Source organism: Brassica napus, chromosome C2, assembly GCF_020379485.1.
Source record: "Brassica napus cultivar Da-Ae chromosome C2, Da-Ae, whole genome shotgun sequence".
In the NCBI taxonomy this organism is placed as follows: domain Eukaryota; kingdom Viridiplantae; phylum Streptophyta; class Magnoliopsida; order Brassicales; family Brassicaceae; genus Brassica; species Brassica napus.
The window spans coordinates 55,934,487-55,958,241 of NC_063445.1; the positions used below are offsets into that span (position 1 = coordinate 55,934,487).

A 23,755-nucleotide genomic window follows, 5' to 3' on the forward strand; every position below is an offset into this window, starting at 1 on the left:
AATTAGTAGTTTTTATATAGTAGTGATATTCAGTTGTGTTAAATCTTTAGCTGTAAAGTTATGTCTTTTATTAAAAATTTAATATGTCATAATTGAAGTAATAGAGTTGAATTGTAATGGGCTTTGAATTGATAATATATAATAATAAATATTTATAAGATGACTTTGTCCATATATCCGGGTAAAACATCTAGTTATATTATATTTCAATTGTTTACAAACTCTTTCTTATGTAGTGTTACATTTTTGCGTATTTTATTTAATTTGAAAATTAAATTTGTTTGTAAAAATAAATAATTTTAAAATATAGCTAACATATGTGTTAATTAATATTGCACATTTACAGGTTTTTCTCAGAATTTAAAAATGGTTATACATATATGTATTTTAGTTTATTTTGAAATTTATAAGAAACTTATTTTTTTTTTTTTTGCAAAATTTACTGATAGTAAAAGCCAACGTCAGTTTTAAATATTCTAAAGTTTTTTTCTTTCTGGAATACTATATATGTCTAGTATGAAAACTACTCCAAATTTTTAATCAAAATTTAACATGAAAAAAACTTCAAAATAAATTTAATTAGAAAAACAACTCATAAACTAAAACTAAAACTTCAGAAATAGAAGGGTAAAAATGAAATTAACCGGAAATAAGAGGGTCTGCATAAGTAAATGAAAGAAAAAAAAACGATCCAGTGTGAATCAAACATCTCTTTGGGGGAGGAACCTCAGACGTGAGGCGTGAAGGTGAAGGAGACGAACGAGATTGCGATTCCTTTCCGTTACGCCGTAACTGTAAACCCTAGCTTAGATCCTCCCCGATTCAAGCTCAATCCTAGCTTACAGGTTCGTCTCTCTCTCCCTTCTCCTTAGATCTACTCCAGACTCAACCTTCTCGATTGGTTTCGGATGCTTTGAACGGTTGACACTAGGCAGATTCTTGTAGATTTCTCGATTCCAATTGCGATTCGTGTTGAATTCGATTACTAGTCTGATTCTGTAACGTTTGTGCAGAAGTTTAGATCACTGACGGCGACCTAGAGTTTTCGATTCGAGATGTCGAGCTTTCGCGTGGGAGGGAAGGTAGTGGATAAGGTTGACTTGTGCAGGAAGAAACGTTCGGCGTGGCGTTTGGATGTTTGGCCGTTTGCGATTCTGTACGCCACGTGGTTGACTACGATCGTGCCTAGCATAGACTTCACTGATGCTTTGATCGTGTTTGGTGGCCTTCTTGCTTCTCACATCTTGGTCTTGCTTTTCACTATGTGGTCTGTGGATTTCAAGTGTTTTGTCCAGTTTAGCAAGGTAAACCTCATCACTCTTGTGGATGCTTGTAGATTTTTTCTTGGGTGGAAGGTTTGTGATGGCCTTGTGTTTGTGTATTGATTCGCAGGTTAACAGTATCAGCCAGGCGGATGCGTGTAAAGTCACCCCAGCCAAGTTTTCTGGTTCTAAAGAAGTTGTGCCTCTTCATTTTCGTAGCCAAGTAAGATATTTCAAGATTTTAGATTCAATTGCTAAGCTGCCTGTGCCTCTATAATACTCTCCGTGAATGGTTTGGCTTTTAAACTGGAAATGTAGACTGGTTCATGACTTAATATATGTAAAGTTCAGTGTTTCCCAACAAATCACACACTATATCTCTGCGAAAAAGTAATGAATTTATAACGTGTACTATTTGAATCCTCTTTAGCCTGGAAATGCTCGAGTTTTTCCAGTACTTTTATTTATAAGTCTTTTGATGTTTGCAGATGACTGGTTCGTCTTCCTCAGGAGACACGGAAGAAATATTCTTTGACTTCAGAAAGCAGCGCTTTATGTACTCAAAAGAGTTGGGAGCCTTTTCCAAGCTTCCTTACCCCACAAAGGAAACATTTGGTCATTACCTAAAATGTACTGGCCATGGTACAGAAGCTAAAGTTGCAACAGCCACTGAGAAGTGGGGAAGGAACGTGTAAGTCGACTTACACTTTTCTATACATGTATCTATCACAAGTTCATTTTATGGTTGAGAATTGATGTTTTTTATTGGCAATTTTTTTTCAAAGCGCCGGGTTGATACTTTGTTTCTGTTTCTCGCAGATTTGATTATCCACAACCTACATTCCAGAAGCTATTGAAAGAAAACTGCACGGAACCATTTTTCGTATTTCAGGTGTTGTTTTCTTGATAATGCATGTATCTTACAGTTCTTTTTTTTTCTTCCACGGCTCTGTTGCTCTAAGTACTGCGTTTCTTCCTATTTTTCAGGTTTTCTGCGTGGGTCTTTGGTGCTTGGATGAATTCTGGTATTACAGTGTGTTCACACTATTCATGCTTCTCATGTTCGAGTCAACAATGGCAAAAAGCCGCTTGAAGACATTAACCGACCTAAGACGTGTTAGGGTGGACAGTCAGACTGTGATGGTGTATCGATGCGGGAGGTTTGTGATTGAATAACACGCAAGTTTTCCTTAAAGATCGTTTCGGTATTACTGCTGTGTCTGAAAAGTCAAATTTTAGGTGGGCGAAGCTCTTAGGTACTGATCTGCTGCCAGGAGATGTTGTGTCCATTGGGAGGCCGTCTGCTCACACTGGAGGAGAGGACAAGACAGTACCAGCCGACATGCTTTTGCTTGTAGGAAGTGCTATTGTAAATGAAGCCATTTTGACTGGCGAGTCAACTCCCCAGTGGAAGGTACTTTCTTTCCTCAACCTCATTTTCGTTTGTTGGCTTCTTTTCCAAATTATTACTCTCTGGATATTGGATTTGAAGAGTTCAGAATTGTAACAGTGCACAAATGATAAATTTGGTCCATCTTATTTGCTATTTCTCATTAGCAGCTTCTCTTGCAATACGTGTGATAGTTTCTAGCACCTTGTTTGAAACTTTGAATCGTCATTATTAACTAGCGAGCAATACTTACTTCACAATAGGTATCCTTGTATAATATGGTCCATATGTTTTGCTGATATTGTATGATGGATATTATAGGTTGCAATTGCTGGCGAAGGATCTGATAAGAAGTTATCGATCAAGAGGGATAAAAATCATGTTTTATTTGGCGGGACCAAGATCTTACAACATTCACCTGACAAGGTAATTCCGTATCAACAATTTCAACCATTTATTCTTCAGTGCTTGCTACTAATCCGTGTTTCATACTATTTAATGTTTGGGGTCAGACATTCCCTCTGAAAACCCCTGATGGTGGCTGTCTAGCTGTTGTTCTCCGAACTGGATTTGAGACAAGCCAAGGAAAGCTAATGCGGACAATTTTATTTTCTACAGAGAGGGTATGGGATCTTTCCGATGTTTGTTGTTTCATTTGCACCATGTTAAGAATTTTTTTTTGTTCTGATCCTTTTGGTAAAAAAACTCAGGTTACTGCAAACAGCTGGGAGAGTGGTCTGTTCATATTATTTCTAGTTGTATTTGCCGTGATTGCTGCGGGCTATGTTCTTGTAAAGGTACGGTAATATTTGTTTCAGGTTCTTATTCAAATAATATGTCTATGTATACTAGTTATGAGGAATCTACTTTGCAGGGTCTCGAGGATCCTACAAGGAGCAAATATAAGCTCTTGCTAGGCTGTTCAATTATCATCACCTCAGTTATCCCGCCAGAATTGCCTATGGAATTATCCATTGCTGTCAACACGTCATTACTTGCTCTTGCACGTCGTGGGATCTTTTGCACAGAGCCTTTTAGGATTCCTTTTGCGGGGAAGGTAGTATCTGTTATACCTTATTTTGCTATTCGATTAAGAACTCTTTATCTTGAGCGAGCGGCAACCTGCAAGGAATTAGTTGTCTTATTAGTGTTACCCTTTCTCTTTAATGACAGGTCGATTTGTGCTGTTTTGATAAGACTGGTACACTCACGTCAGATGACATGGTAAGTTGAAGTGAAGCTCTGGGTATATGCTTGCTTGATTTTGTTTATGGCAAACTCATTTTTATTTGCTGCTACATAGGAATTTCGAGGAGTTGGGGGCTTGGCTGATGGTGAAGAAGCAGAGACTGATATGAGCAAGGTTCCCGTACGCACATTAGAGATTCTGGCGTCGTGTCATGCTTTAGTCTTTGTAGACAACAAGCTGGTATGAGCAACTCAATTTCTTTTCTGTTTTTGGCCTACTGCAATTCAATTTTCTGCTATAAGTTTTGCTTATGTTCCTGTTCCATGCACACATGTTTTTTTTCAATCCAACAATGAATTCCATGTTACTTTTTACTTTAGAAAGTTTGAACTAAATGTAATAGTAGAGTACGCATGTTGTACATGATACTTTTACTTATGGTCATCTTTCTGAAACCGCTTATGCTTTGCTTTTGCATCATTAGTCATCATTACGAAATCTATCATGTTTTACTCTGTTTTTTCAATACTTGCAGGTTGGTGATCCTCTTGAGAAGGCTGCACTTAAAGGAATTGACTGGAGTTACAAATCTGATGAAAAGGCCTTGCCAAAAAGGTAACTATTGTCATTTTTATTAATCTCGTATTCTATTGTTCTCATACTTTGTCTACGGTGCCTACTTACACTGTGGTTACCGTGCATAGATTTGAGATGAGAGGCTAATATAAGGATGCGTACTACATTAGATATAATGGTTTCTTCTTTGTTCATGGTTTTATGTTCTATTGACGGATATTCAGGCATTCTGACTGGACAGCGTAAATTAAAAAAAAATGATGTCTACCTGTGAAGCAGTTGACTAGGGAATACGGGAACTAAAGTACACATAGAAAATGTTAGCTGATAGTATTACATTACCTGAGATAATGCGGTAGGCTCTGCTTCAATATTTTTCACATTCTGCGTCTCGGAATCTTGCGTACCTATCACTTTCTTTGAAGCTATTATCATATACACCTTAATGGTTTCGCCCTAAGTATGATAATCTCTAGTTCTGTTTAATCTTGAAATCTGTTTAAAGAGCCGTGTGCACATATGAAGAAGATTGATTCTCATTGTTCTATGTTATCCGCTGCAGAGGAAATGGCAACTCGGTGCAGATTATGCAGAGATACCATTTTGCTTCGCATCTGAAGAGAATGTCAGTTATCGTTTGTATTCAGCAGGAATATTTTGTATTTGTGAAGGTCTGCTTGATAAATTATTTTCGTTGGCTAAATTTTATCAGTAAATCCAGATCTAAATGTTGAATGCTTGTTAACTTATCAGGGTGCACCAGAGACCATCCAAGATAGACTTGTGGATGTGCCAGCAGCATATATGGAAACATATAAGAGATACACACGCCAAGGATCTCGAGTTCTGGCCCTTGCATTTAAACGACTTCCTGATATGACGGTAGTTACGCATGCTCTAACTTCACTGATATGCTTTACAGACGTAGAGAATAGAAGTCCACTATGTCAGAAGTCTTACTTTCTTAGGTCTTATGGTGAAATAGTTAGTTATCTGTTTGTTCTTAGTTCTTACGTACTTAACAATATTAACATCCAGCTTCTTTTAGCTCCGGACTATGCAAGCCTCTGCTGATCAGCTTTTAAGATTTACCTAACGTGTATTGTAATGTTGACCAGGCCAGTGAAGTTAGAGACATGGACCGAGATGCTGTTGAGAATGACCTTACTTTTGCTGGGTTTGCGGTAATGGCATTTTACTCTTATGAAGCTTTACTTTCTTCATTTTTGTAAATTGTAAAATGGTCTGGTATCGAAATTGTTTCCTAATGGTTTATAATGCATCACAGGTCTTCAATTGCCCCATTAGATCAGATTCAGCTACCGTTCTGTTAGAGTTGAAGAATTCATCTCATGATTTGGTAATTTACTGTGTTCTCATTATGCAAACAGACTCGTGTATTAGTTGGCCTCTTTTTTTCCACTCAGTACAAATTGCCTGCAAAGCAGCTATCTCAGAATCAGTTCAAATGATATAAATGACTATTGAGTTTGAGTTTCAGTTGATATGTCTTTTTCTTGCACAGGTGCTCATTCTTTCTTTAATAATTAGATACACGGGATGCCTTATCCTACTTTCATGATTTCAGGTGATGATTACTGGTGATCAGGCATTGACAGCTTGTCATGTTGCAAGCAAAGTGCACATTGTATCAAACCCAGTCTTAATTCTTAGCCAGTCAAGGCCTGGAGCTGAATATAAGTGGATGTCACCTGATGAGAAGGAGATCATACCCTACAGGTGCAGTCAAATTTAATCACATTTACTGTAGAACTAATGCAAATTCGTATCCTCATCTTGTACAAGGCAGTATATGTTGTGACACTAGTCTCCATGGTCTTTTTTTTTCTTCTTGCTTCTGACTGAGATAGGATGACATGATTTTTGTTTACAGTGACAAAGAGATCGAAACCCTTGCTGAAACGCATGATTTATGCATTGGAGGAGACAGCATTGAAATGCTACAGGCTACATCGGCTACTGTGAGAGTCATTCCATTTGTTAAAGTAAGCATATCTTGTAATCTTAATCACTTGATTTATTATTTCTAAATACCTATAAGTAATAGAGTCTGACTCCTTACCATTTCTCCTTTCCAGGTTTTTGCGAGAGTTGCTCCACAGCAGAAGGAGCTAATCTTAACCACCTTTAAAGCGGTAGGAAGGGGAACTCTGATGTGTGGGGACGGGACAAATGACGTTGGAGCATTGAAGCAGGTAACGCATATAGAAATTCATTTGGAAGATTGAGGTTTAGCTTTTTAGATGTCAGGCGAATGATTCATATGCTTTATTCTCTTTCTTTCTTTATTTTGATTGTATTTTTGTTCACAATTCTAGGCCCATGTTGGAGTTGCCTTACTGAATACTGTCACTCCCTCGGAATCGTCTAAAGATGATCCAAAGTCGAAGTCAAAAAAGCCCAAACAACCATCAGAACCAGCTAGTAAAACCGCAATTCAGAATGGAGAAGGATCATCAAAGGCAAAGGCCCCACCCCAAAACCGCCACTTAACTGCTGCGGAATTGCAGAGACAAAAGTTAAAGAAGATGATGGATGAACTAAACAGTGATGAAGGTGATGGCCGGTCAGCTCCCGTGGTAAAACTCGGGGATGCATCAATGGCATCTCCCTTCACAGCTAAACACGCGTCGGTCGCCCCAGTGACGGACATAATCCGACAGGGCCGTAGTACACTTGTGACGACTCTTCAGATGTTCAAAATTCTCGGTCTCAACTGTCTCGCCACAGCTTACGTCCTAAGTGTTATGTACTTGGACGGTGTGAAGCTCGGTGATGTCCAGGCAACAATCAGCGGCGTCTTAACAGCTGCGTTTTTCCTCTTCATATCCCATGCTCGACCGCTTCAAACCCTCTCTGCAGAGCGACCACACCCGAGTGTCTTCTCCGTGTACCTCTTCCTCTCTCTCCTTGGACAGTTCGCTGTCCACATAACCTTCTTGATCTACTCCGTGAAGGAAGCTGAGAAACACATGCCCGAGGAATGCATCGAACCAGACGCCACGTTCCATCCTAACCTGGTGAACACGGTGTCGTACATGGTGAGCATGATGCTTCAGGTGGCGACTTTCGCTGTGAACTACATGGGACACCCCTTTAACCAGAGTATCAGAGAAAACAAACCTTTCTTCTACGCGCTCATCGCTGGAGCAGGGTTCTTCACCGTGATTGCATCTGATCTCTTCAGGGACTTAAACGATTCGCTGAAGCTGGTGCCTCTGCCTGAAGGTATGAGGGATAAGCTTCTCCTCTGGGCTTTGCTAATGTTCGTCATCTGCTACTCGTGGGAGAGGTTGCTCAGGTGGGCTTTCCCTGGTAAGATTCCTTCGTGGAAGCATAAGCAGAGAAGTGTCACTGCGAATCTGGAGAAGAAGAAGAAGGTATAAAAAGAAGAGCCAGACAGGGTTATAGGTTCAGGTAAAACAATCAATACAATTTTAACTCGAGAGATGTTGGGTTTTGGGATCTTGTTTCTGCTGAAGCTTTGAGGACATGAGCATAGGTCTCTCTGGTTAAGACATTTTGTTCTCATTTCTTAACTTTTTTTTTGGTTACTCTCTAAGAAGAAGCACACATTTCTCAAATACTTGAACTAAAATGTAAGGGGTTTACATTAGTCTCTACCTCTTGTTCCTTGCTTCCATTTTATTTCGTTTCTCAGTTCTGTTTAGAGGATCTGAAAACTTGTATGCCTGTTTTCGAAACATTAAATCAGACTTGAGACCTGTTACTCTGCTAGACTAATAAATTGAAACCAGTCAAAACGATTAGTGTCTAACGTTCTGATTTCGCCTTATTATATAAGCGTGAGTAATACTGTGGCTTCGAATGGTGACGAAACGCCTGCAACCGCTCCGCTGTGAGTACTATATATTTTTGTTACTATTACAACTGCTTGTCTCGCAGTTGTCACGCACGTCTCTGAATGGTGCCCGTGTGTGAAGGTGCACGTTTGCTAGACTGTCTGGTTCACTATACCTTTGGGTGCTAAACCGTCTGGTTCTGTTAGACCAACGACACTATTCTCACTTCCTAGTGGTAAAAAACCACTACGAAAAAAAATTAAAATTTTATTATACCAATAACGGCGGCAAATACTGAAAAGGGAGAAGCAGATAAGTATTTTTTAGGGATTTTAGCGGTTTTAGGGCTCTCCTCAACAACCACTATCGACAGCTATTGTTTTCAATTTCCTCTACTTTGTCTGGTTCGTTCGTCTCTCCCACCTCCTCGATCCTAAAGGTGCCGCCTCTCTCATCTCAAAATCTCTCGATTTAAGCCTTCTCTGTTTTCAATTTTAGATCGCGATTATTCCATCTGCATCATTTAGGTATCACTTGACTCTTTCCCTCTTTATTTACTTGTAGCTTGAAATGTGAATCGCTAGAGCCTATGTAAGATGTCTGAGAAGAAGCTTCGTCCCATCAAGCTGAATCGTTATACCATGATGGGAGAAGATAACAGCTCCTCTAGGAACGCCTTGGTCAAAGTCAAGTTAGAGAAGGACAAGCACGTGTCCTCAGGCTCCTCCAGCAAAGCCATTGTCACAGTCAAGCTAGAGAAGGAAGAAGAAGAAGAGGGCTTTCATCATGTAACTAGAAGCGTCCTGAAAAGAAAACAACTCTCTCAATCACTAGATAACAACTCTCTCGTTGCAGTCAAGAGTGAAAACTACACCTTCGAGAAACAGAGAACCACTCGTTGGAGTACTAATAGGTAACAAAAGACGTCGCCTTTAACATCATTCACACTTACCCTTTATATAAAGTCGAGACCTTTTGTAGGGTTGATTCCGCGGAGCAAGCAATGGAGGATGTTCTAAAAGAGGTAGGTGCTTCTTTCGAGAAACCTATCTCACGAGGCGAGTTAAGAGCCATAGCTCGAAAGAGAATCGGTGATACTGGGCTGTTGGATCATTTGCTGAGGCATATCGATGGGAATGTGACACCTGGTGGTGCTGATAGGTTTAGGAGGTGTTACAATACCGAAGGAGCCATGCAGTATTGGCTAGAGAGTGCTGATTTGCTTAAGGTGAAATGTGAGTCTGGTGTTCCTGATCCTAACTGGGTTCCTCCTCCTTGGTGGAAGCTTCAGGGTGTGATTAAACTTGAGCCTGGGGATTGTGAACCGTCCTTTAATCTTAAGGAAGCAATTGATCAAATGAAGAGGTACTAATGGTTGCAATGTTTGTTGTGTTTTGAAGTTGAGATGTGTTTTGAAATGACGTTTTCTTTGTGGGGGTGTGCAGTGATATTAAGGAGCTTGTGGCTGATGTGGCTCACATTAAGCGTGAATCTGGAGTTCCTGATACTGATTTGATTCCTTTATCTCAATGGAAGATTAAGAGATCAGCGCATGAGTCTCCTTTATCTCAATCTTCTGCTGTCTCTTCAAAGCTTAGGGAAGAGATTGATAAAATGAAGAGGTATTATGCTTTCAATATTTTCTTTGTTTGAAGTCAAGGAGGTGTACTTGTAATCTTATTTTCTTTGCTTCTAATGCAGTGATATCAAGAACCTTGTATCCAAGCCAAAGTTACCAGATCATGCTGATGCAAATGAGGTGACCTTTTGAGATTCATTTTTGCTTGTTTGCTTAAGGAATGTGTGAAGTTAGAGACGCAAAACTGTTCTGTTTGCATTTTTTTTTCTAGAAACGATTCACGGAATGTATGAAGTGGAAGGTAGAGACTGATAAGAAAATTGCAGAGATCTCAACTTCACTGACTTCAACACAGGTTCAGACCCAAAACAAGTAAACAGTATTTGTTTGAATCTTCTTGCCTAGGGATGTTTTAACTTAGTGAAGCTTTTGTCTACTTTCTTCGGTTGCAGAGCATGGTTAAGGAACTAACTTCATGGAAAGATAAAGTAGAACATCAGCTGGTGGGAATTTCAAGCTCGCAGAACAATCTGCAGGCAAATGGGAGCAAATCTCCTCATAATTGGGAACATCTATTGCATAGTACCAACTTGGATGACTTCACAGTGAATGGTTTTGATCCATGGGATGTTGAAGCTGACCTTACCGATGTTCTTCCACCAAATGCTCGCAAAAGCTCTTTCCAAGATCATATGTGGTTTGAGGAACAGTTAGTGCTCAACTCCGAGATGCAAAGGACGGAGAGGTTAGAACTGTTGCTTTGTTTCTAGGTTAGGCTTTATGGTTTTATATGGTTGTTTAATGTTTTTGCTTCCTTGTTTATCTGTATGACCAGAGGTGATTCCAGAAGCTCCAATCAAGACAAAGCAGAGTTGACTCCAGGTTCTTCAGTGACTGCAGGTCCAAGATCAGATATTGACGACCCAACTATTCTGTCTCAGGTAACAAATTAGAAACATTGATTTGGATAATTATTTTAGGAAAATCTGATAGCCTAGATGTCAACCACCCTCCCATCTTCTTACAGCCTTTGCTTCATTCACTACTACACATTGATTTAGTTTACATGCAATTTTCCCAATGCTTCACATGATGTGAAGGAGTCATGATTTGAGAATCTGATCATGTGTTTTTTGTTTCAGGAAACATTGAAAGAGTTGGTGAGCTGGAAAGCCAAAGCGGAGCAGCAGTTAATGGAAATGTCAGACGCTGTCCGTGCTCTTCAGGGATAGAGAGTCAATCACACTAGGCCACATGAATGATAGATTCACCTACATAGAATCCCTTTGGAGACTTCTTGTACAGGGTTTCTGCGATAACTTGAACAAAGTAAAAAGGAAACACTGAGCTAGAGATTAGTAGGTTTCTGGAAAGTTTGAGGAACAGGTAGAAGAAGTGATCCTCTTTATCTAAATGTGTTAATTGAAGTTAGAGACAAGGCTTTAATAGTAGTTGTTGCTGTATATTCTCTCTGACTACTCTTATTCAACAAGGAAGGTTTTGAGTAATCATTTTTTCTTTCTCATCATCTTTCTGCTATCTGATTAACTTAAGTTTGAATTAGTATCTGCTAATTGATCAAAATAGGTACTAATCCCTTTCGTGTTCTCTCATATCATATGAAGATAAAAAGCAGCTTAGTCTAAGACAATAAGCAGCTTAATGACCTCCTCCAAAATAGAAGTTTCCATTAAAATGTTAAAACTTAAAAGCATAGAGAGAGAGTTTCACAAAACATGACTCAAGAAACCATTCTTATTTTTTATTTATTCATTAGTCTTCCAAAATCTAAAAGTTGATTGGAAAGATATTGTTTAACCAGAACCGGGGGGGTTTGTGGTTTAAATTGACAATAATAATAGTGGGCCTAATTAGGCCTAAAGCCCACTTAAAACCTTTAAAGCGGCGTCATTAGACTATAAACGACGTCGTAAGGCTAATAAAGAGCTTAAACTCAAAATCTCCCAGCAAGTTCAGTTCCATTTTCTTCAATCCACGACGAATCACGCGATCGATTGATTCTTCCTCCTCCTCCTCTTCGACTCCATATCCCTCAGGTATATCGATATCTCAAGCACGATATACTTTCTCTATTTCTCGGAATGTCCTTGCTCGAAGTAAACTTCCAAATTCTAGAGCTCCTTTGTGGCTATGTTTAATATTTTGATTCGTGGCTATGTTTAATAGCAATAAAGATAACTCCTTTGTGGTTTTGTGCAATAGAAGAAAGGAGGGTTTTTTGGATCACTATAGGGCTGTTCGTTTGGTTGCCGTAGGTACCGGCATCAGCGGCAGCATCAACATTCTGCGTCAACTCTTGTTCGTTTTGTTGACGCAGGAAACTGTGTCTGACGCCGCATTCGAACGCCGCGCCGATAAAACCTGCGGTCGCGATATAATATGCGATAGCGTCTGCGAAACGAACAACAACTGTCATCATTGACGCTGCCGCTGACGCCGAAACATGCGGCAACCAAATGAACAGGGCTTATATAGTTCTTGGCTTACCCTCAGGAGAGGAAGCTCTGAAGCTTAGCGAGAAAGAGGTTACGAAAGCTTACAAGTTGAAAGCTTTGGTCTTGCATCCGGATAAAACGCCATGATGATCCCGACGCTCACGAGAAGTTTCAGAGGGTCAATACATCTTACGAGGTTTCAAAGACGAGAAGGGACGGAAGCTGTTTGATGAGCTTCTTAGAATCCAGCGTGAGAAACAGGAGAAGAAATCTCAAGTGGATTCCAAGAGGAGGAAAGGGAGCGTTCTGGTTTTGCTCCGACTCGTGCGGCTAGGGGTTATGATGAAGTGGAGAGGATCGCGAGGAAGCTTAAGGAGGAGGTGGATAGGATACGTGCGATGTATGCGAAGAAGAGAGGTGGGTTTGAAACCCCGGAGAGTGGTGGTGTTGATGGGAAGAAAAAAGAAGATAGAAGTGGAGCTGGTGCTTTTGTTCAGCTTGATAAAGAGAGAGCGTTGAAGGTTTCTTTGGTGAAGGTTATACAGTGGGGAGGCTGAGAGAAGTGTTTGAAAAGTTTGGTGGCGTTGAAGATGTTGTCATCAGGAGTACTAAAAAGAAACGTTCTGCTCTTATTGTAATGGCTACAAAAGATGAAGCTGTGAGTATTATCGTTAACTCTTTTTCTCTCGTTATTTGTTAAGTGTCAAAGATCTAATGTTGGATTATTTCATTTTTTTCTCTCTGCTCTTGTAGGTAGAAGCGACTAGAACATTGTGTGGTGATCTCTCTAATCCATTGCTAGTTGTGCCTCTTTAGAGAGGCCAAACCGATTTTGTGATCGCCAAGAAATCTGGAGAACCGCAGAGCAACATAGTTGGTGTTGGTTATCAAGCTTATGAAGACCAGGTCATGGAAAGATTGAGAAAGGTATTTCTACTCAAATTCATGTTGTCTAGTGTTTACTGTTTAAACTTTAGAGTTTTTATTGAAACTTGTTCTGCAAAAACTCTGATATATTACTTTTTCATGTTGAATAGGCGGGTATGAACCAGAAACGATAATGGAGTAAGTAATCCACATTATCTGGAACTAAGTAAGGCCAAAGTCGTCGTCCCTCACAGCCTCGTGGAACAAGGTTTTACCATCATCCAATGTCATATCATTTATTTTGAATAAAATACACAACGTGTTGAAAATATATAATTTTTATGTTTTTCTATATATTCTATTCAAGTTTGGTTGAAACAGGAAGTGTTATGGCATGAAATGAGATCATCTGAACACGTTTTGCCATTATCCAGTGTCCTAGGAAGCGAGCACGTAGATTCCTAATATTAACTTGATTTTATTGGTCAATGGAATGTTAAATTAATTCATATATCTGTTACAGCTAATGATTACTATTTTCATTTGCTCAATAAAAGTGGTCTTGACTTGCCTCTCTTCAATGCCTTGAAGTCATTTTCTTTCCTCATTATCTTCTTCTTCCTCTGCTTAAAGGAAATGTCAGACTCTCAAACTATGGCCAGCGAGTCAAGAACCAGATGGGTTCTACCTTACCAGACCAAGAACCTGAAAGACGATTACTTTCTTGGTCGTGTGCTGGGACAAGGACAGTTTGGAACCACTTTCCTCTGTTCCCATAAGGAGACTGGTCAAAAGCTTGCCTGCAAATCCATACCTAAAAGGGCGCTCCTTTGTCAAGAAGATTGCGACCAGGTTTTGAGGGAGATCCAGATAATGCATCACTTGTCTGAATACCCCAACGTTGTCAGGATACAAGAAACGTACGAGGATGATACTAGTGTTCACCTTGTGATGGAGCTTTGCGAAGGTGGTGAGTTGTTTGATAGAATCGCGGAGAAAGGTCATTACAGTGAGAGAGATGCAGCTAAGGTTATCAAGACTATTGTTAGCGTCGTTGAGGCTTGTCACTCTCTTGGTGTTATGCATAGAGATCTTAAGCCTGAGAACTTCTTGTTTCTTCTTCTGATGAAGATGCTTCTCTTAAATCTACTGACTTTGGCGTCTCTGTTTTCTGCGAACCAGGTCTGATTTTGATTCTTTCCTCCTTCGCACATCCTTCTCCTTCTCTGGTTTCGTGCATGATTGTGTTGCTGGACACTGTTTCATTGAACCCTTGCTTAAAGAACTTGTTGTGACTGTGAGTTTTTTTTTTTTTGTCAGGCACAACGTTTTCAGAACTTGTTGGGAGTGCATACTATGTGGCACCTGAAGTCTTACTTAAGCATTACGGCCGTGAATGTGACGTATGGAGCGCTGGAGTTATCCTCTACGTTCTGTTATGTGGTTTTGCTCCTTTCGATGCTGGTCAGATTCCTTCTTTCTCTTTAAAGATATGTATAATCGCAGCGTGTTCACTCTCGCATCTCATGTGTCTAATTTGTATCCAGGAACTGATAATGGGATCTTTAGAGAGATTCTACAGGGAAAGCTGGACTTTGAGACCGATCCTTGGCCTAGCATTTCAGACAGTGCCAAGGATCTTACAATGAAAATGCTGGAGAGCGATCCAAAGAAAAGACTAACTGCTCATCAAGTCTTGTGTAAGCTCTCTTGCTTTTTGGGTTTAGACTGCTAAAGATGATGTATACTAGTGGTGATTCATGTGTTCTTATATTCTCAGGTCACCCTTGGATTGTGGATGATACGGTTGCTCCAGATAAACCATTGGACTTCGCAGTAGTTTCCCGCCTGAAAAGGTTCTCTGCAATGAACAAACTTAAGAAGATGGCTTTACGCGTAGTTGCAGAGAAACTCTCTGAGGAAGAAATCGGTGGGTTGAAAGAACTGTTCAAGATGATAGACAGAGACAACAGTGGGACCATCACCTTTGAAGAGTTGAAAGATTGTATCAGACGTGTTGGGTCAGAGCTTGTGGAATCAGAGATCCAAGAACTCTTGCAAGCAGTAACTAGCTACTCTCTTCTTACTATTAACTTTCACCAAGTCATCATCTTATGATTGTGTGTGTGTGTGTGTGTGTGTGTCAGGCTGATGTTGATGAGAGTGGAACAATTGACTATGGAGAGTTTTTGGCTGCAACAATCCACTTGAACAAGCTGGAGAGAGAGGAGAATCTAGTGGCTGCATTCTCTTTCTTTGACAAAGATTCATGTGGCTGCATCACTCTGGAAGAACTCCAACAGGCTTGGAAGCAGTTTGGTATAAAAGATTCACATCTTGATAAAATGATCAAAGACATCGACCAAGACAATGTAAGAGATCTTTTACTGTTTCCTTGTGAAGTAGCTGAGAGGAAGTTTAATGGTGTTTGATTCTTGTAGGATGGACAAATAAACTATGGAGAGTTTGTGGCAATGATGAGGAAAGGAAATGGCAATGTTGGGATCAGCCGGAGAACAATGAGGAACACTCTTAACTTTGAGAATCTTCATTCCTGAGTGAATGACTAAACTTTTCATTTTACTGAAAGTTTCTTGATAGAACTTTCTGTTTTGAACCCGTTGTGTTTTCAATAAAACCAATTCTGACCAGTGTAATTGGAATCAAGCTCTTAATAGTCATTAAACATTTGATCATGCTAGTTCTTTTTACCAGTTATCGGAGGTTCTCTGTTACAAAATGTTTGGACTTAATATAATGTCTTGAAATGTTGAATTTAATAACTTTACCAAAACAGTTTTTAAAAGTGAAAACAAAAAGAAATTAAGAAACAATAACTTAAAAGAGTCTTGAAACCTGTTTAGATTTAGAGAGAGGGAGAAAAGATTTGTTTAGTCTTCTTCATTACCAGTGGTCAAGCTTCTTCTATCAACTCCCATGTTTAAGATTAGTTAATAATTAGTCTTTTTTGAATAAACTGCTCTGAAATTGAGAAAAAGCTTCACTAAGATTAGCAAGGTCTCTTTAACATATCCTACGGTTTTTAGATTATTCAAGTTTACAATATTTGATTGGTGGCTAGGTTTAATTGCATAGAAGAAGAGGATAGAGAGAGAGAGAGATGGAGGGTTTTGTGGATCATTATATATTATCCTCTGGAGAGGAAGCTCTGAAGCTCAGCGAGAAAGAGATGTCAAAAGCATTCAAGTTGAAAGCCTTGAACTTACATAAACGCCAAGATGATCCCAAGTGGATCTGGAGCTGGTGCTAGTGTTCAGCTTGATAAGGAGAGAGTGTTGAAGGTTTCTTGATTTGGTGAAGGTTATACAGCGGGAAGGCTCAGAGAGAAGTGTTTGAAAAGTTTGGTGGGGTTTGAAGATGTTGTCATCAGGAGTACCATAGAGAAATGCTCTGCTCTTATTGTAATGGCTACAAAAGATGAAGCTGTGAGTATTAACTTGGTGTTATGTCAAAAGTCAAATGGTGGATTATTTCTTTTTTTTTCTCTCTCTTGTAGGTAGCAGTGACGAGAACATTGTGTGGTGATCTCTCTAATCCATTGCTGGTTGTACCGCTACAGAGAGCACAAACCGATTTTGTGACCGCCAAGAAATCTGCAGAAGCAGAACCACAGAGGAACATAGTTGGTGATGGTTATCAAGCTTATGAAAACGATGTCATGGAAAGATTGAAAAAAGGTATTTTCTACTTAAGGTTTGGTATTTTGTTGCTTATGCTTTAGTGTTTTCGGTTTAAAATTTAAGGTTTATGATTCAGGTTTTAGTGTTTAGAGTTTAAAGTTTACTGTTTAAAAACTTTTTTCAAAACTCTGATATATTACTCTTTTCCATCTTGAATAGGCGGGTATGAACCAGAAACGATAATGGGGCAAGTAATCCACATGATCAAGAGTTGAGCTTCTTTTAGTCCAAAGTGGTCGTCCCTCACAGCCTCGCCGAACAAGGTTTAAGCGTACATCAAATGTCATATCAATTATTTTGAAGAAGATACACAACGTGTCTAAAATATATAATTTATACTTTTAGCATATCTTTTATTCAAGTTTGGGTGAAACAGGAAGTGTTATGGCATGAAATGAGACCATGTGAACACGTTTTTCCATTATCTAGTGTCCTAGGAAGCGAATACGTAGATACCTACTATACATAAAAAATATTAACTTGATTTTGTTGGTCAATGAAAATATCTGTAACACCTAATGATTACTATTTGATTATATTATCATTTGTCTGCCCAATAAAAGTGTTCTTCACTTGTCTCTCTTCAATACCTTCAAGTCAGTTTCTTTCCTTATTATTTTTTTTTCCTCTCTGTCAGACTCGCAAAACTATGGCCAGCGAGTCAAGAACCAGATGGGTTCTACCTTACAAGACCAAGAACTTGAAAGACGATTACCTTCTTGGTCGTGTGCTCGGACAAGGACAGTATGGAACCACTTTCCTCTGTAACCATAAGGAAACTGGTCAAAAGCTTGCCTGCAAATCCATACCCAAAAGGAAGCTTCTTCGTCAAGAACATTTCGACCGCGTTTTGAGGGAGATCCAGATAATGCATCACTTGTCTGAAAACCCAAACGTTGTCCGGATACACAGCACGTACGAGGATGCTACTAGCGTGCACCTTGTGATGGAGCTTTGTGAAGGTGGTGAGTTGTTCGATAGAATCGCCAAGAAAGATCATCACAGTGAGAGAGAAGCAGCTAAGCTCACCAAGACCATTGTTTCGGTCGTCGAAGCTTGTCACTCTCTTGGTGTTATGCATAGAGACCTTAAGCCTGAGAACTTCTTGTTCTCTTCTCGTGATGAAGACGCTTCAATTAAATCTATCGACTTTGGTCTCTCTGTTTTCTGCAAACCAGGTCTGGTTTTGATTCTTCCCATGCCCGCTTAGATAGGGGGACAAGCTGTGCGCCTCTTCGGTCCAATCAGTTGTCCCCCTATTTCTTAATAGATAACGGTTCTATTTTTGTTAAATACATGTATTTTATATTAAAAATAAGAAGAAAAACCTTTTTTATATGAAAGTACTTTTTGTTTTAACTCAGTTTTATTTTAAAAAATACTTCTGATATTAAAAAACAACAAATATCTATCGGATTTTGTAAAAAAGAATATTATTTTAGAAATTAAATTTTTTTTTGTCCCAGGGCCTATGACACTATTTAGCCGGCCTGATTCTTCCCTCTATGACCTTTACATATTCTTTTTCTTTCTCTCCATGATTGTGTGTTTGTGACACTGTTTCATTGAACCCTTGCTTAAAGACCCATGTTTTAAATGCTAATGTTTGTTTCTTTGTTTTTTTGTCAGGTGCAACGTTTTCCAAACTTGTTGGAAGTGCATACTATGTGGCACCTGAAGTTTTACGTAGGCATTACGGCCGTGAATGTGACGTATGGAGCGCTGGAGTTATCCTTTACATTCTATTATGTGGTTTTCCTCCTTTCAATGCTGGTTAGATTCTTTCTTTCTCTTTTGTCTTTATATTGCAGCGTTTCAGTCTCTCTCGTCTCATTTGTCCTAATTTGTATCCAGGAACTGAACGTGGGATCTTTAGAAAGATTCTACAGGGAAAGCTGGACTTTGAGACCGATCCTTGGCCTAGCATCTCAGAGAGTGCCAAGGATCTTATAAAGAAGATGCTTGAGAGTGATCCAAAGAGAAGGCTAACTGCTCATCAAGTCTTGTGTAAGCTTACTTATATGAGCTTAATATAGATTCTTGCTAACGTGTGATTGAAGTTGTCTTGTTTTGTCAGGTCACCCTTGGATTGTGGATGATACGGTTGCTCCAGATAAACCATTGGGCTTTGCAGTAGTGTCCCGCTTGAAAAGGTTCTCTGCAATGAACAAACTTAAGAAGATGGCTTTACGCGTAGTTGCAGAGAGACTATCTGAGGAAGAAATTGGTGGGCTCAAAGAACTGTTCAAGATGATAGATACAGACAACAGTGGAACCATCACGTTTGAAGAGTTGAAAGACAGTGTCAGATGTGTTGGGTCAGAGCTTGTGGAATCAGAGATCCAAGAACTCTTGCAAGCTGTAAACTAGCAACTTAACTTTCACTATTCTTCTTAAGTTTTATCCAACATCATCTTATGATGTGTGTGTGTGTTTGTTATTAGGCTGATGTTGATGAGAGTGGAACGATAGACTATGGAGAGTTCTTGGCTGCAACAATCCACTTGAACAAGCTGGAAAGAGAGGAGAATCTAGTAGCTGCATTCTCTTTCTTTGATAAAGATGCAAGTGGTTGCATCACTGTTGATGAACTCCAACAGGCTTGGAAGCAGTTTGGGATAAAAGATTCGAATCTGGATAAAATGATCAAAGACATCGACCAAGACAGTGTAAGTGATATTCACTGTTTCCTAGTGAAGGAGCTAAGTCAAAGTTTGATGGTGTTTGCTTGTTTTGTAGGATGGAAGAATAGACTATGGAGAATTTGTGGCAATGATGAGAAAAGGCAATGGTGGCAGTGATGGGATCAGCAGGGGCACAATGAGGAACATTCAACTCTGGAATTTTCTTGATAGAACTTTCTGTTTCTGTTTTAAAAGCAGTTATGTTTTCAATAAAAACTAATTATGAGTAGTGTAATTGGAATCAAGCTCTTAAACAGTTATCAAACATTGTTCTCAGAGGTTTAGCTCTCTGGTACAAAATGGTATGTGGCCTTAATATAATGTGTGTCTTGACATGTGTGACATTAATAACTTTACCAAAGCAGTTTAACATGTGAGATTTATGCGGTTTAACTTTACAAAGTGGTGACATGTTGTATTAGTGTTGAATTACAATAAAGTTTTAATTCGATTTAACTCACAGTAAAAATTATGTAGTTATAAACCGTAGATTTATGTATTGTTTGTTGTAAAAATTTATTATATTTTAAAATAATTGACAGTTAAAGTTTTGATGTATAAGTTGAAGTATGTTTTAAAAATATGAATATCTGTAATAATATTATTTATATAAATTTGCTAAAATAAACTAGAGAAACTAAAATAAATTAAATTTAAAAATAATTAATTTAAGAAAATATACATAAATATATGTATATACTATAACAAATGGTATCTATATATTTACAAATATTTTTGTGTAAAAACTTCAGTTACCAAATAGACAGTTAAAGTTATAGGACAATTTCGTTTAATAGTTTAAATAAAAATATTTTGAAATTTTATTAATTGATATTAAAAACAAGTGAAATCATGGTCATGTTACAATTTTATAAATTATTGATTTGTACTTTATAATGCATAAATTGTATGAAAATTATAAATGATAAGAATAATAATAATAATAATAATAATAATAATAATAATAATAATAATAATAATAATAATAATAATAATAATAATAATAATAATAATAATAATAATAATAATAATAGCAATTATTACAAATTTAATAAGAAAATTGATAAAATAAAAAATTTTAAATTTAAATAACAAAAGCTAATTAAATAAATAGTAAATATTTTTATGTAAGCTTATTATTGTTACCAAACGTAATTAACATTTAAAATTACAGGGACTATTTTATTAGACAAATTCAAATAAGAAGAAGTTTATGCAATATTTTTCTAACAAACAAATAGTTGTTTTTTTTTTGTTGAAGAATTTTTACCAATTAAAAAAAAAAGAAACATGGGACATAATCTTAAAGTAACGTGGAAGTGGGATTTTAATTAAAAAAAAAATTCTTATAAACTATTAACTCAAAAAATGAATACATGGAATTTTCTTTGATGTTGAATAAGTGTTTGAGTTATCAACTTAACAAAAGATGTAACTCAAAATTGTATGTCAATTATAACACATAATAACTCAAAAAAATTGATTCTACTTCATGAATGGTGGTAATATTTTGAGTTATATTATAACTCAAACTAAATCATGGCTAATGCATGTCACCAATCAAAGCAGTTGTTTTCTTCTTTTTCTCTGATCAACTTCTTATATGTTAATTGTTTTCTGTAATTAGAGAATGTTCAACAAGTTTCTGTGTTGCATCCAAAGTCATATCAATTATTTTGAAGAAACACACAAACGTGCTGAAACTATATAATTATATTTTTATCATATGAAACTCAAGTTTAAAATAAACAGGCAAATCTGATATCATGAAATGAGATCATCTGACCATGTTTTTGCCATTATCATGTTGTATGTTCTATATCTTAGAGCATCTCCAAAGGCACTCTATTTTTTCCTCTATAATTTACACTAAAATAGAGTAACTCTATTATAGAGTTAAATTTGCTCCAATGGTTCACTCTATAATAGAGTTACTCTATAATAGAGTGAAATATAGAGTAATCATATTTTTTTACTCTAAATATAGAGTGAAAAAAAAAGAATACTCTATATTTCACTCTATTATAGAGTAAACTATTATAGAGTGAACCATTGGAGCAAATTCAACTCTATAATAGAGTTACTCTATTTTAGAGTGAAATATAGAGGAAATTATAGAGTGTGATTGGAGAGAGGTCTACAACTCACCATGCTCATTGCACATTATATATAAAAATATTAACTTATGTTTTTGGTCAATGAAATGTTCAATTAATTCATATATATCTGTAACAGCTAATAATTACTAGCTGACAACTTATTCAACTAAAACAACCAAGTCAAGTAATTAATAACTTGCCATTCATTATTCATTTAATGTGAAAAGAAAAGAAAAAAACTCAAATGGGAAGCTAATTCAATAAAAGTTGTGTTAAATTCCCTCTCTTCAGTTCTTTCCTCATTGTTTCTTCTTCATCTTTTCCAAAGAACAAGTCAAGACTCTGAAAACTATGGCCAGCGAATCAAGAACCAGATGGGTTCTCCCTTACAAGACCAAGAACCTGAGAGACGACTACGTTCTTGGTCGTTTCCTCGGACAAGGACAGTATGGAACCACTTCCCTCTGCACCCACAAGGAAACTGGTCAAAAGCTTGCCTGCAAAACCATCCCCAAGAGGAAGCTCCTTTGCCAAGAAGACTACGACGACGTTTTGAGGGAGATCCAGATAATGCATCACTTGTCTGAATACCCCAACGTTGTCAGGATACAAGAAACGTACGAGGATGATACCAGCGTCCACCTTGTGATGGAGCTTTGTGAAGGTGGTGAGTTGTTTGATAGAATCGCGATGAAAGGTCATTACAGTGAGAGAGATGCAGCTAAGGTATCAAGACCATTGTTAGCGTCGTTGAGGCTTGTCACTCTCTTGGTGTTGTGCATAGAGATCTTAAGCCTGAGAACTTCTTGTTCTCTTCAACTGATGAAGACTCTTCTCTTAAATCTACTGACTTTGGCTCTCTGTTTTCTTCAAACCAGGTCTGGTTTTTGATTTCTAGTTTCATCTATGATTAATTTTGGCCGTTATAGACAATTTATTAAGGATTTATATAAAAAGAATTTTTTTTTAATTTAAATTTAGGAACCTATATATATAAAACTTTTTTAATATTTTGGGATCTATATACCAATAGTTTAATAGCCTATGTTCAGGACCGGCTATGTCTACGATTGTGTTGTCGGATACTGTTTCATTGACCCTTGCTTGTGTGTTTGTCCACTCAAATCTATGTTCTTTGTTTTCTGTCAGGTGCAACGTTTACAGACTTGTTGGAAGTGCATACTATGTGGCACCTGAGGTTTTAAATAGGCATTACGGTCGTGAATGTGACGTGTGGAGTGCTGGAGTTATCTCTACATTCTATTATGTGGTTTCCCTCCTTTCAATGCTGGTTAGATCTTTCTTCCACACTAGAGATATGTATAATTGCAGCGTTACCGTTACTAGGTTTGATTCATGTTGGGAGGGACTCTCTCATGTCATGTGTGTCCTATTTTGTATCCAGGAACTAAATATGGGATCTTCAGAAAGATTAGACAGGGTAAGGTGGAGTTTGAGACCAGTCCTGGCCTAGCATTTCAGAGAGTGCCAAGGATCTTATAGGGAAGATGCTTGAGAGCAATCCACAGAAAAGGCTAACTGCTCATCAAGTCTTGTGTAAGCAGCACTTGCCTTTTGAGTCTACACTGTTAAGGATGGTGTATATTCTTGCTAGTGTGTGATTCATATGTTTTTATTTTGTCAGGTCACCCTTGGATTGTGGATGATACTGTTGCTCCAGATAAAACACTGGACTTTGCAGTTGTGTCTCGCCTGAAAAGGTTCTCTGCAATGAACAAACTCAAGAAGACGGCTTTACGCGTAGTTGCAGAAGGACTATCTGAGGAAGAGATCGGGGGCTCAAAGAACTGTTCAAGATGATAGACACTGACAACAGTGGAACCATTACGTTTGAAGATTGAAAGACAGTGTCAGACGTGTTGGATCAGAGCTTGTGGAGTCAGAGATCAAAGAACTCTTGGAAGCAGTAACTAACTACTTTTCTTACTATAAACTTTCACTAAGTATCATCTTATGATGTGTTGTGTGTTTTTATTAGGTGATGTTGATGAGAGTGGGACGATAGACTATGGAGAGTTTTTGGCTGCAACAATCCACTTGAACCAAGCTGGAGAGAGAGGAGAATCTAGTGGAAGCGTTTTCCTCTTCGACAAAGATTCGAGTGGTT

General features: G+C 38.0%; 3 protein-coding genes and 5 pseudogenes across 3 annotated transcripts; all 8 read left to right on the forward strand.

Annotated features, from left to right (window-relative positions):
- Positions 1-598: 598 nt before the first annotated feature.
- Positions 599-8,061, forward strand: LOC106382696 (probable manganese-transporting ATPase PDR2). The gene is made up of 22 exons (XM_048748385.1): positions 599-845; positions 1,014-1,304; positions 1,393-1,485; positions 1,751-1,953; positions 2,082-2,154; positions 2,250-2,422; positions 2,502-2,676; positions 2,974-3,078; positions 3,165-3,275; positions 3,363-3,449; positions 3,527-3,709; positions 3,826-3,876; positions 3,956-4,081; positions 4,377-4,456; positions 4,980-5,088; positions 5,171-5,299; positions 5,536-5,601; positions 5,706-5,777; positions 6,006-6,157; positions 6,312-6,423; positions 6,517-6,633; positions 6,757-8,061. Exons 2-22 carry the CDS (start codon positions 1,056-1,058, stop codon positions 7,822-7,824), a joined length of 3,534 nt encoding a protein of 1,177 aa, XP_048604342.1. The 5' UTR covers positions 599-845; positions 1,014-1,055; the 3' UTR covers positions 7,825-8,061.
- A 458-nt stretch (positions 8,062-8,519) lies between these two features.
- On the forward strand, positions 8,520-11,348 carry LOC106382697 (protein AMEIOTIC 1 homolog). The gene is made up of 9 exons (XM_048748386.1): positions 8,520-8,680; positions 8,806-9,154; positions 9,223-9,606; positions 9,687-9,863; positions 9,943-10,000; positions 10,092-10,175; positions 10,273-10,565; positions 10,656-10,761; positions 10,963-11,348. The coding sequence occupies exons 2-9, from the start codon at positions 8,838-8,840 to the stop codon at positions 11,050-11,052; spliced, it is 1,509 nt and encodes a 502-aa protein (XP_048604343.1). The 5' UTR covers positions 8,520-8,680; positions 8,806-8,837; the 3' UTR covers positions 11,053-11,348.
- Positions 11,349-12,297: 949 nt separating this feature from the next.
- On the forward strand, positions 12,298-13,337 carry LOC125582507 (annotated as a pseudogene).
- On the forward strand, positions 13,030-15,861 carry LOC106382699 (annotated as a pseudogene).
- Positions 15,862-16,382: 521 nt separating this feature from the next.
- On the forward strand, positions 16,383-17,059 carry LOC125582508 (annotated as a pseudogene).
- Positions 17,060-17,493: 434 nt separating this feature from the next.
- On the forward strand, positions 17,494-19,905 carry LOC125582014 (calcium-dependent protein kinase 12-like). The gene is made up of 6 exons (XM_048748387.1): positions 17,494-18,022; positions 18,474-18,617; positions 18,699-18,851; positions 18,922-19,205; positions 19,289-19,513; positions 19,584-19,905. The coding sequence occupies exons 1-6, from the start codon at positions 17,494-17,496 to the stop codon at positions 19,746-19,748; spliced, it is 1,500 nt and encodes a 499-aa protein (XP_048604344.1). The 3' UTR covers positions 19,749-19,905.
- A 2,034-nt stretch (positions 19,906-21,939) lies between these two features.
- LOC125582509 lies at positions 21,940-23,101 on the forward strand (annotated as a pseudogene).
- A 34-nt stretch (positions 23,102-23,135) lies between these two features.
- LOC125582510 overlaps positions 23,136-23,755 on the forward strand; it is a 4,535-nt pseudogene continuing 3,915 nt past the window's right edge.

Bases quoted from the DNA above. Each gene is read 5' to 3' on its own strand.
- LOC106382696 (XM_048748385.1), top strand. From the start codon at position 1,056: ATGTCGAGCTTTCGCGTGGGAGGGAAGGTAGTGGATAAGGTTGACTTG. The intron at 5,089-5,170 runs GTCTGCTTGATA...TTAACTTATCAG, and splicing joins AATATTTTGTATTTGTGAAG to GGTGCACCAGAGACCATCCA. The intron at 5,300-5,535 runs GTAGTTACGCAT...AATGTTGACCAG, and splicing joins AACGACTTCCTGATATGACG to GCCAGTGAAGTTAGAGACAT.
- LOC106382697 (XM_048748386.1), top strand. From the start codon at position 8,838: ATGTCTGAGAAGAAGCTTCGTCCCATCAAGCTGAATCGTTATACCATG. The intron at 9,607-9,686 runs GTACTAATGGTT...GGGGGTGTGCAG, and splicing joins GCAATTGATCAAATGAAGAG to TGATATTAAGGAGCTTGTGG. The intron at 10,001-10,091 runs GTGACCTTTTGA...TTTTTTTTCTAG, and splicing joins ATCATGCTGATGCAAATGAG to AAACGATTCACGGAATGTAT.
- LOC125582014 (XM_048748387.1), top strand. From the start codon at position 17,494: ATGGCCAGCGAGTCAAGAACCAGATGGGTTCTACCTTACAAGACCAAG. The intron at 18,023-18,473 runs GTCTGGTTTTGA...TTTTTTTGTCAG, and splicing joins CTCTGTTTTCTGCAAACCAG to GTGCAACGTTTTCCAAACTT. The intron at 19,206-19,288 runs GTAAACTAGCAA...GTTTGTTATTAG, and splicing joins TCCAAGAACTCTTGCAAGCT to GCTGATGTTGATGAGAGTGG.